Source organism: Lagenorhynchus albirostris, chromosome 1 (assembly GCF_949774975.1).
Source record: "Lagenorhynchus albirostris chromosome 1, mLagAlb1.1, whole genome shotgun sequence".
NCBI lineage: Eukaryota > Metazoa > Chordata > Mammalia > Artiodactyla > Delphinidae > Lagenorhynchus > Lagenorhynchus albirostris.
The window spans coordinates 115,150,797-115,163,849 of NC_083095.1; the positions used below are offsets into that span (position 1 = coordinate 115,150,797).

Below are 13,053 nucleotides of genomic sequence, written 5' to 3' on the forward strand. Positions count from 1 at the left end.
AGTCACAAACCTAGTTTCCTCACCAATTCTTAAATCCACATTTCCAACTAAGAAATCTTCCCCTGGGCCTCAAAATCAATGTGGACAAAATGGAATTATATACTCCCTCAAAATCTGTTTTTCTTTGTACATACACTTTCTGTAGCACATCACCACTCACTGAAGATGGAAGTACATAATAGCATTATTTGTTAGTAGTAGCCTAATTCTTCTTTCAACTCTCCAGAACTAATTGGTCACCAAGCCCCATCAACTCTACCTTCCTAACATCTCACAGATGGATCCCTTCTCTGTTCACATGGGTTTTCATCACCTATTACTGGGATAACTATAATAACTTCCTTACTGATCTTCCTGTCTCTGGTCTTACTCCCCTCACATCTGTCCTCAACACTGCTACCTGAGTCATCCTTCCAAGTGCAGATTTTATCATGTAGCTTTCTTAATTCTTCAGTGGGTCTCCCTGGATAAAGTCCACCATTAAAATAGCAGCCAGGGCATTCATGATCTGTCTTCTCTCTGCCATACCAAGATGTCCATGTCTGTATAACTATCATCACGTGCACTTGATATACCTTTATAATCATTGTTTTTAAGGTATTTTTCTTAAACACCACCAAAAACTCATAGATGATATGGACTTAGTCATATTTATCTTTGTGTTCTCAACACCAACCAATGTCTAACACACAGAAAGCATCAATAAATATTTTCTAGATTCATTGATTAACAAGTGGTCAGAAAATTTATATATCATATGATTAGTAAATGGATATCTAACATCTGGCACATAAACGGTTCTCAGTTAAATGTTTAGTGGATAAATAAATTAGCTGGTTGTTATTCAATGATAATTACCAAAAAAAAAACCCAAAATACTTTTCCTTACTTTTTCTGCAAGGAACTGGTTGCGACGCTCTTCAATAAGTTTTTCCACAGCCCTCTTGTGTTCTAGTTGCTTCATTCTTTGCTTCTGAGCATTCATTAATTCTATTCGATCATCCTCAGCAAATTTCGCCAGCATAGCTTTTCTAAAGATCTCCTCTTCCTCTTTTGCAGCCTGAAGTACTAGTTCCTTCAAGGCCATTTGTTCCATAAAATTTTGCTTCAACTCCTTTTGCTTTCTCGATTTCTCTTCTGCTTCTTCCTAAATCACAATACATATAAAAGTTAATTCAGTAACTATGTCTTTACAGCAGATTTATAAAGAGAGGGTAGGACAGAGTTTGATTAAGCTTAGTGTTACGATATGAAATAAAACTGAAAAATTAAGGCTTTTCAAGGTAACACTTGCCCCATCCTTTAAAAACTAATAGTTACACAAAGTACATGTTACCCTTGGATTGCCTCCTATTACTTATTTTAATTAATATATATTTACCACCTTGTTTCTGTAGTCAGAATTAACGCATTAACTTTGAAAATAGCTGATATAAAAAATTTTTGCGTATCTCAGTTTATTAAATTTGTCATCTGTATAATTTGTACCAACTATGAATCATTCTAGAAACTTGTGTTCAAATCATTGATAAATATTTTTCAGAACAATCATCTAGCAATGACAATCAGAGTATTTCAGGGAAATTCAAATTTACTTGAAGCAGTTAAAGTCCTTTCCTACAAGGTTTAATTTCCCCAACATTTTATTATGAAAAATTTCAAAAAGTACAAAGAATTTTACAGTCATCACCCATTTTTGCTGTATCATCTATCTATTCAATTAGGACCGATGTAAATTTTAAATCATTTGCTAATCTAACAAACTTTGTTCAATTCTAATACAAGCTCCAGGTAGGCCAGAATCTTCAAAGCATTCAAAATATTGCCTTAACAACACCCAGATGGCCAAGGTTCTTACCTACAGATAAAACAAACTACAAGGGATTTACTGTAGGCCATCAGGTGGCATACAGAACTTCCAGGAAGGCCAGGGAACCAAGCTGCCCTCACACTGCTCAAGTCCTATTATGGTAACTCTGACTGCTATCTCATTTTGCTCACTTCCATCTTCACACCTTGAAGTGGGGGTGATGACTGTTGGAGGTAACATAGTTCATATGAAGAATTCTAGCTAAAAGAAGAGAAATATAGTTTTAACTTTATAGTCTTTAAAATAAAGACAAATGAATTTAAAACGGGGTAGGATGTGGTAGGAGTAGGAGTGGGTTTTAAGAGAGCCAATCTGAAGTATCAGTTACAGCAACTTTGTTCATTATATTGATCATTCAGCCTCTTTTTCTTCATTTATCCCTATCTAATCCTCTTTTCAAATCCTACCTCCATAGTCTTCTCTAATCACTCTAACTCAAACTTCTCTCTCTTTGTGAGCTCTTATACCATTTAATATTCCATCATTTAATTTTATTCCATATATACATGCCTCATCTCCTCACTAAAAATAAATTCATAGATGGCATATCTTATATTCCTTTGGGATGCTGGGCACGTAGTGATTTTGTAATATATAGTTTGTGTTTATTTGCCATATATCTCATAGAAGTCAAAGGCTCACTGAAGGCAGAGATGCTGTGTCAGTTAGCTTTGAATTCCTCCAGAGCTTATCATAATACTTTGCACAGAGAAATTCAGTACATATTGAACTAAATGAACTGTTGACATGCCTGGCAACCATCTCCCATACAAATTTTAGTTCAATCCAATGGTGAAGACATCTGGCTAAAGAACAGGGAAGAGTTTGGCAAAACAACACACCATTTATTATGTTTTTTCAACCAGAAAAGTATTCATGTACTCTGATGTGTCTGGATCAGGATTATGTAGTTACATAATATGAACTGTATAATTTTCCATCCTTTTCTGTGTTCTAAAACCCATTATGTGGTTTGAGGAACAGCTGTTCACTGAAGGTTTGAAGTAATTTGCTGTAAAACTACTCTGAGGCTGGAAACTTTTTAGAGATATCTTAGTCTGGGTTCTCCTCTGAAAGCAGAGCCTTAAACAAGGACTTATATATAGATATTTTACTGGGGAGGGAATCTCAGTGGTGAGGGACAGAGTAAAACAAGGAAAGAAGAAAAGCCAACACAAGGGTACATCACTGAGCTGGTTACCGCCTCAGACAACTGAGGCTTAATCCTGCCAGGACCTTGTGAGGAATGCATGGAGCACCTTTTAGGACCTTCCCAAAGGCTGCCAGGCAGAGAAGAATTTATCCCTCAATTTCTGTCCACTGTTGGTTGAGGGATGCCCCAAAGGATGTTACCTCCCTGCCCCCACACACACCCCTGCACTTTAAGAAGCCGTCAGCACAGAGTCCGTCTGAGCCCTCACAACTGTTCCCCAAAGCTGTCACTGAAATCAGAGGTGAGACTGAGAAGATGTGAGGCAGGGCACAAAAGTCTTGTGATAGAGGAAATATCCTTAATAATCTTATTTTGTCTAGTTTTCCTACATTTTTTGAAATCACTGTATTTTTAATGCAGAAAATTATGCCATTGAGATTTTCATTTTATTAGTAGATAATTGAACAACTTTTCAGTATTTTTCTAATCTACTCTCTTTATAGACCCTTTATTCCTTCAAATTTTGTTTTCACCTTTTTTCTTTTTTATTATGTTTTTCCAGAGTAAAATCTTTTTCCTCCCAATATTAAGCAACTGGATTAATAAATGCTAATGTGTTCTCCTGATTTTTGGTTTATTTCTACTTGTATCTTTATTATTTCCTTCCATATTCTTGCCTCATACTTGAATTTATATTGTTTTCTCAGTTACTGAGTTGGGTGCCTACACAGTTTTTTCTAATATTTCTCATTTAATAATTAATTGCCTGATAGATTTTGATAGGTCATAATCTTATCCTCTGAATTTTGTGCAAATATCCTCTTCAACCAATAATAATTGAAAAGAAAGTTTTTAGATTTTCAGTTAGTAGTTTAAAATATTTGTTATTAATTTCTAGTGATGTTTAAACACCCTTTCCCCTTGTATTATTCCAGTAAATTTTCTTTGGCGATCTAACAGCTTTTAAAGTTACGTACTTCAGTACAACGTTACATGGAAGATTAAATGTTCATTCTGTTATACCTCCCTTGGTGATTATACCTTTTATCTGTGGTATCTGGGATTCATTTGATGTTCCACTTACCTAGTGATAACCCTGCCTACCTGCTTCCCATTTGGTCATATATGCCTGTTATGCCTTCCTCCATCATTTTATTCTTAATGCTTTTGGGGTTATTTGACATTAGGTATCTATAAGTGGATTACATTAAGATACTTTTTTTAAAAAACTGGACACATTTTATATTCTTACATGCAGTTAATTAAGGATTTACATGAAATAAGTATTGATATTTTACATGGTATCTATTTCCTCCTCATTAATGAAACAGTATCTAAAATAATGTTCCATTTTTATATAGCTGATAATATTACAAATAATAGTACTAATAGCTATAATATATTGTGTACTTGGCTATTCATATATCTAGTTTTACAAACTGTTCAAACTTTTGGGAATTCCCTGGTGGTCCAGTGGATGGGACTCCACACTGTCACTGCTTAGGGCATGGGTTCAATCCCTGGTCAAGGAACTAAGATCCTGCAAGCCATGCAGTGTGGCCAGAACAAACAAACAAAGTGTTCAAACTTTTGGCTCATTTAAAAAAACTGGGGGGCTTCCCTGGTGGTGCAGTGGTTGGGAATCCACCTGCCGATGCAGGGGACATGGGTTCGAGCTCTGGTCCAGGAAGATCCCATATGCCGCAGAGCAGCTGAGCCCGTGCACCACAACTGCTGAGCCTGCGCTCTGGAGCTCGTGAGCCACAACTACTGAAGCCCATGCACCTGGAGCCTGTGCTCTGCAACAAGAGAAGCCACCGCAGTGAGAGGCCCACACACTGCAGTGAAGAGTGGCCCCTGCTCGCCGCAACTAGAAAGAAAGCCCGTGCACAGCAACAAAGACCCAATGCAGCCAAAAATAAATTAATTTTTTTAAATGGGTTTTTTATATTTTTTATCAAGTTATGAGTGTTCTTTATATATTCTGGATAAAGGTTATTTGTAAGATATACATATAGGGAATATTTTCTCCCAAACTGTGGCTTGCATTTTCATTTTCTTAACAATGTTAAGAAATTATTAATTTTTAAAAAAAATTTATTTATTTTTTGGCTGCGTTTGGTCTTCATTGCTGCACGTGGGCTTTCTCTAGTTGTGGCAAGCGGGGCTACTCTTCTTAGTGGTGTGCATGCTTCTCATTGCGGTGGCTTCTCTTGTTGCAGAGCATGGGCTCTAGGCATGCAGGCTTCAGTAGTCGTGGCTCACGGGCTGTAGGCACGCAGGCTCAGTAGTTGTGGCACACAGGCTTAGCTGCTCCATGGCATGTGGGATCTTCCCGGACCAGGGATCGAGCCTGTGTCCCCTGCCTTGGCAGGCGGATTCTTAACCACTGCACCACCAGGGAAGTTCGGAAATTATTAATTTCAATGTAGCCAGTTTATAAATTTTTTTTATGCCTCATGACTTTTTTATCCTTCTAAAAAATTTTTGCCATTCTCAAGTTTATAACAACCTTCTCTTATGTCTTCATCTAGAAATTTTTTAGTTTCAGTTTTTTTGTGTTATAGCATGATAGAATATAACAAGTGTTGGCAAGGATGTGCAGAAATTGGAACCCTCCTGCACTGGTAGTAGTAATGTACAATGGTGCAGCCTTTGTGGAAAAACAGTTGGGCACTTCCTCAAAAAAGTAAACACAGAATTACCATATGACTCAGCAATACCACTGCTAGGTATTTACCCAAAAGAATTTGAAAAAGATATTCAAACAAAAACTTGTACACAAATGTTCATAGCAGTAACATTCACGACAGTCAAAAAAAAAAGGTGTAAACAAACCAAATATCCATAAACTGTCGAATGGATAACAAAATGTTACATATCCATGCAATGGACTATTACTCAGCCAAAAAAAGGAATGAAATACTGATACCTGCTACAAAATGGATAAACCTCCAAAATATTATTCTAAGGGGAAAAGAAATCCCAACACAAAAGATCATGTATTGTATGATCCCACTTATATGATATACCCAGAATAGCCAAATTCATAAAGACAGAAAGCAGATTAGTAGTTGCCAGGGTCTAGGAGAGCACAGAAAGGGCAGTGACTGCTTAATGCAGGTATCCTTTTGGGGTAATGAAAATGTTTTGGAACTAGACAGAGATAATGGTTGCACAATATTGTGAATGTACTAAATGCTGCTTTAAAATAGTTAAAGTAGTCAATTTTATGTTACATGAATTTTACCTTAATTAAAAAAAAACACTTTAAGGAGAAACACACAAATCCAGAAATATATGGTTAGAGTCATCAGCAATCCTCTCTCCACAACTGATATAACAACTAAATAGAAAATCAGCAAGGATATAGAAGAACTCAACAAAACTATCAATCAGTAGGATCTAATTGACATTTATAGAACATTTCACCCAAAAGAGCAGAATACATATTCTTTTTAAATGTTCACAGAATTTAAAGCAAATAAAATCATATTGAGTGTGTTCTCTGATCACAATGGAATCAAACTAGAAATCAATAATTTTAAAAAAACAAAAATTTCTGGACATTTGGGCACTAAGTAACACACTTTTAAGTAATCCACTGGTTAAAGAGGAAGTCTCAAGAAAATAAATACATCAGAGTTAATGCAAATGAAAACAAGACATCAAAACTTGTAAGATGAAACTGAAACAGTTTTGAGAGAAATTTATAGCACCAAATGCATACATTTTGTAAAATGCATTTATAGCATTAAGGGCATGCATGTAGGAAATGTCTCAAATCAATAATCTAAGCTAAAAACAAAACCAAACAAAAAACTACATCTTAACCAACAAGGACCTACTGTATAGCACAGGGAACTATTCTCAATATCCTGTAATAACCTATAAGGAAAAAGAGTCTGAAAAAGAATTTTAAAATTAATAATAATCTAAGCTACTACACCTCAGGAACCCATAAAAAGGAAGCAGAAGGAAGTAAATGAAGAGCAGAAATCAGTGGAATTGAAAATAGAAAACCAATAGACAATATCGATTAGGCAAAAGGCTGGCTCTCTTTAAAATATCAATGAAATTGAAACCATGAATCTCCTAGAAGGAAACACAGGGGGGTTAAGTTCCTCTATATCAGTCTTGGCAATATTTTTTTTGTTATTTGACACCAAAAGCAAAATAGACAAGTGGGATTACATCAAACTAAAAAGCTTCTGCACAGCGAAGAAAATCATCAACAAAATGAAAAGGCAACCTATGGAATGGGAGACAACATTTGCAAATCCTGTATCTGATAGGAGTTAATGTCCAAAATACATAAAGATGACATAAAATTTAACAGAAAAGAACAGAAAAACCCAATTAAAAAATGGGCAGAGTATCTGAACAGATTTTTTTTCCAAAGAAGATATACAAATGGCCAACAGGTACATGAAAAGGTACTCAACATCACTAAACATCAGGGAAATGCAAATCAAGATCACAATGAGATACCTGTTAGAATGGCTATCATCAAAAAAAACCTGAGAGATAATAAGAGTTGGGTGCGTATGTGGTAAAAAGGGAACCCTTATCACTGTGGGTGGAAATGTAAATTGGTAGCCAGTATAGAGGTTCCACAAAAAATTAAAGATAGAACTATCATGTGATCCAGCAATCCCACTTCCAGGTATATATCCAAAGGAAATGAAAACAGGATCTTAACAAGGTATATGCACTCCCATGTTCATTGCAGTATTACTCACAATAGCAAAAATATGGAAACAACCTAATTGTCCATCAACATATGAATGGATAAAAAATGTGGTACATCTATATAAAATGGAATATTATTCAGCCATAAAAAAGAATGAAATCCTGCTATTTTTGACAACATGGATGGGCCCTGAGGGCTTTATGCTAAGTGAAATGAGCTGGACAAAGAAAGACATATATTGCATGGTAACACTTATGTGTGGAATCAAAAAAGAAAAAAAAATGTCAAACTCATTGAAAGAGAAAGTTGAAAAGTGGTTGCCAGAGGCTGGCAGGCGGGGGAAATAGGAAGAGATTGGTAAAATGGTACAAATTTCTGGATCTAAAACAAATAAGGTCTGAGGATCTAGTGTAAAACATGGTGACTATAGTTGATAACACTTTCTTGTATAAATGAAATTTCCAAAGAGAGTAGAACTTAAAATATTCTCACACATAAAAAAACAAATCTGTTAAGTGACAGATGTGTAATTAACTAGATGGGGGAATCTTTTTACAATGTAAATGTTTATCAAATCACCACAGTGTACACTTTAAATATCTTACAATTTTATGTGGCAATTATACCTCAAGAAAGCTGAAATTTAAAGAAAAATCAGATAAAATTAAATCCTAATGTAAGAGTGACCAAAAAAAGGAAGAAACAAACTATCAATACCAGAAATGAAACACTAGAGACTCTGCAGACATTAAAAGGATAATAGTACAAACTATTCTACACACCTAAGTTTGACAATTTAGACAAAATGGATCACTTCTTTGAAAAACACAAGTCACCAAAACTCACCAAATATGAAATAAGATAATTTGAATAACTCTATTCAGTAACTAATAAGAATATTGAGGGGATGAGACAAGATGGTGGGGTAGTAGGACTTGAGCTCACCTCCTCTCATGAAAATACCAAAATTACAACTAACTGCTGAACAACCATCGACAAAAAAGACTGGAACCTACCATACAAGATGTTCTACATCCAAAGACAAAGAAGAAGCCACAACTAGACGGTACGAAGAGTGCTTTCACGATATAATCAAATCCCATACCTGCGAGGTGGGTGACATGCAAACTGGAAAATAATTATATCGCAGAGGTTCTCCCACAGGAGTGAGAGTTCTGAGCCCCACGTCAGGCTCCCCAGCCTGAGGGTCTGGCGTTGGGAGGAGGGACAAGTGTACACGGAACATTCTCCAGGATAGATCACAAGCTAAGCCACAAAGGAAGCCTCAGTCAATTTAAGTAAATTGAAATCATATCAAGCATCTTTTCTGACCACAGTGCTATAAGATTAGAAATCAACTACAAGGACTTCCCTGGTGGTGCAATGGTTAAGAATCCACCTGACAATGCAGGGGACACGGGTTAGAGCCCTGGTCTGGGAAGATCCCACATGCCATGGAGCAACTAAGCCCGTGTGCCACAAATACTGAGCCCGCATGCCACAACTACTGAAGCCCGCACGCCTAGAGCCCATGCTCCACAACAAAGAGAAGCCACCACAATGAGAAGCCTGTGTACCACATCGAATAGTAACCCGTGCTTGCCACAACTACAGAAAGCCTGTGCTTAGCAACGAAGACCCAATGCAGTCAAAAATAAATTTTAAAATTTATAAATTAAAAAAAATCAACTACAAGAAAAAAACTGTAAAAAACACAAACATATGGAGGCTAAACTATGTATTACTGAACAACTGATGGATCACTGAAGAAATCAAAGAGTAAATCAAAACATACCTAGAAACAAATGAAAATGAAACCTCAATGATCCAAAACCTATGGGATGCAGCAAAAGCAGTTCTAAGAGGGAAGTTTACAGCAACACAATCTTAACTCAGGAAACAAGAAAAATCCCAAATAAACCACTTACCATTACACCTAAAGCAACTAGAGAAAGAAAAACAGACAACACCCAAAGTTAGTAGAAGGAAAGAAATCATAAACATCAGAACAGAAATAAATGAAACAGGGATGAAGGAAACAATAGAAAAGGTCAATGAAACTAAAAGCTGGTTCTTTGAAAAGATAAATGAAATTGATAAACCTTTAGCCAGACTCATCAAGAAAAAAAGGGAGAGGGCTCAAATCAATAAAATTAGAAATGGAAACGGAAAAGTTACAATGGACATCACAGAAATACAAAGGATCATAAGAGACTACTACAAGCAACTATACACCAATAAAATGGATAACCTAGAAAAAACGGACAAATTCTTAGAAAGGTACAACTTTCCAAGACTGAACCAGGAAGAAATAGAAAATATTGAGTTGGCCAAAAAGTTCGTTCAGGTTTTCCTGTAACATTTCATGGAAAAACCCAAACGAACCTTTTGGCCAACCCAATACGAACAGACCTATCACAAGTACTGAAATTGAAACTGTGATTAAAAATCTTCCAACAAAAAAAAGCCCAGGACCAGAACTCTAGCAAACACAGCTGAATTCCAGCAAACATTTAGAGAAGAGATAACACCTATCCTTCTGAAACTCTTCCAAAAATTGCAGAGGAAGGAAACACTCCCAAACTCATTCTATGAGGCCACCATCACCCTGATACCAAAACCAGACAAAGATACCACAAAAAAGAAAATTACAGTCCAATATCTCTGATGAACACAGATGCAAACATCCTCAACAGAATACTAGCAAGCTAAATCCAACAATACATTAAAAGGATCATACACCATGATCCAGTGGGATTTATCCCAGAGATGCAAGGATTTTTCGATATCTGCAAGCAAATCAATCAGTGTGATACACCACATTAACAAATTGAAGAATAAAAACCATATGCCCATCTCAATAGTTGCAGAAAAAGCTTTTGAAAATATTCAACACCCTTTCATGATAAAAACTCTTCAGAAAGTGGGAATAGAGGGAACATACTTCCACATAATAAAGGCCATATATGACAAACCCACAGCAAACATCCTTCTCAACGGTGAAAAGCTGAAAGCATTTTCTCTAAGATCAGGAACAAGACAAGGATGTACACTCTCATCACTATAATTCAACATATTTTTGGAAGTCCTAACATGCAATCAGAGAAGAAAAAGAAACAGAAGGAATCCAAATTGGAAAAGATGAAGTAAAACTGTCACTGTTTGCAGATGACATGCTACTATACATAGAAAATCCTAAAGATGCTACCAGAAAACTACTAGAGCTCAACAATGAATTCGGTAAAGTTGCAGGATACAAGGTTAATACACAGAAATCTCTTACATTTCTACACAATAACAATGAAAGATCAGATAGAGAAACTAAGAAAACTATTCCATTTACCATTGCATCAAAAAGAATAAATTACCTGAGAATAAACCCACCTAAGGAGGCAAAAGACTCTTACCCTGAAGAGTATAAAGTACTGATAAAAGAAATCAAAGATGACACAAACAGATAGACAGATATACCATGCTCTTGGATTGGAAGAATCGATATTGTTAAAATGATTATACTACAAAAGGCGACCTACAGATTCAATGCAATCCCTGTCAAATTACCAATGGCATTTTTCATAGAACAAAAAATTTCACAATTCATATAGAAACACAAAAGACCCCAAATAGCCAAAGCAATCCTGAGAAAGAAAAACAGAGCTGGAGGAATCATGCTCCCTGACTTCAGATTATACTATAAAGCCTCAGTCATGAACATAGTATGGTAGGGCTTCCCTGGTGGCGCACTGGTTAAGAATCTGCCTGCCAATGCAGGGGACACAGATTCGAGCCCTGGTCTGGGAAGATCCCACATGCCGTGAGCAACTAAGCCCATGCGCCACAACTGCTAGCCTGCGCTCTAGAGCCCGTGTGCCACAACTACTGAGCCCACGTGCCACAACTACTGAAGCCCACGTGCCTAGAGCCCATGCTCCACAACTAGAGAAGCCACCGCAGTGAGAAGCCCGCTCACCACAACAAAGAGTAGCCCCTGCTTGCCACAACTAGAGAAAGCTCACGTGCAGCAATGAAGACCTAATGCAGCCAAAAAAAACAAACAAACAAAAAACAGTATGGTACTTGCACAAAAACAGAAATATAGATCAATGGAATAGGATAGAAAGCCCAGAAATAAACCCATGCACCTATGGTCAATTAATCTATGACAAAGGAGGCAAGAATATACAATGGACAAAAGACAGTCTCTTCAATAAGTGGTGGTGGGAAAACTGGACAGCTACAAGTAAAAGAATGAAATTAGAACATTCTCTAATACCATACACAAAAATAAACTCAAAATGGATTAAAGACCTAAATGTAAGACCAGATACTAGAAAACTCTTAAAAGGAAAACATAGGCAGAACACTCTTTGACATAAATTGTAGCAATATCTTTTTTGATCCACCTCTAAGAGTAATGGAAATAAAAACAAAAATAAACAAATGAGACCTAATGAAACTTAAAAGCTTTTGAACAGCAAAGGAAGCCATAAACAAAATGAAAAGACAACCCACAGAATGGGAGAAAATATTTGGAAATAATGCAACTGACAAGGGCTTACTCTCTAAAGTATACAAACAGCTCATACAGTTCAATATCAAAAAAACAAACAACCCAATCAAAAAATGGGCAGAAGATCTAAAGAGACATTTCTCCAAAGAAGACATACAGATGGCCAAAAAGCACACAAAAACATGCTCAACATCACTAAAACTACAATGAGATATCACACCACATCGGTCAGAAGGGCCATCCTCAAAAAGTCTACAACAATAAATGCCAGAGTGGGTGTGGAAAAAAGGGAACCCTCCTACACTGTTGGTGGCAATGTAAATTGGTACAACCACTACGGAGAATGGTATGGAGGTTCTCTAAAAAACGAAAAATAGAGCTACCATTTGACTCAGCAATCCCACTCCTGGGCATATATCCAGAGAAAATCATAATTCGAAAAGATACATGCAGCCCAGTGTTCACTGCAGCACTATTTACAGTAGCCAAAACATGGAAGCAACCTAAATGTCCATCAACAGAGGAATGGATAAAGAAGATGTGGTACGTATATACAATGGAATATTACTCAGCCATAAAAAAGAATGGAATAATGGCATTTCCAGCAACATGGATGGACCTAGATATTATCATACTAAATGAAGTCAGAGAGAGAAAGATAAATATCATATGATATCACTTATATGTGGAATCTAAAAAACAATAGAAATGAACTTACTTACAAAACAGAGACTCACAGCCTTCGAAAACAAATCTATGGTTACCAAAGGGGAAAGGTGGGGGGGAGTTATAAATTAGGCGTTTGGGATTAACATACACACACCACT

At 36.4% G+C, this 13,053-nt stretch overlaps 1 protein-coding gene across 3 annotated transcripts in view; it reads right to left on the reverse strand.

The window, feature by feature from the left end:
* Positions 1-13,053, reverse strand: part of MNS1 (meiosis specific nuclear structural 1) — an 85,792-nt gene that overhangs the window by 7,292 nt on the left and 65,447 nt on the right. For all 3 annotated transcript variants that reach the window (XM_060150509.1, XM_060150517.1, XM_060150501.1), the window contains one exon: positions 890-1,147. In XM_060150509.1, coding sequence (XP_060006492.1) covers positions 890-1,147 — 258 coding nt within the window. The remainder of the gene's footprint in view (positions 1-889; positions 1,148-13,053) is intronic.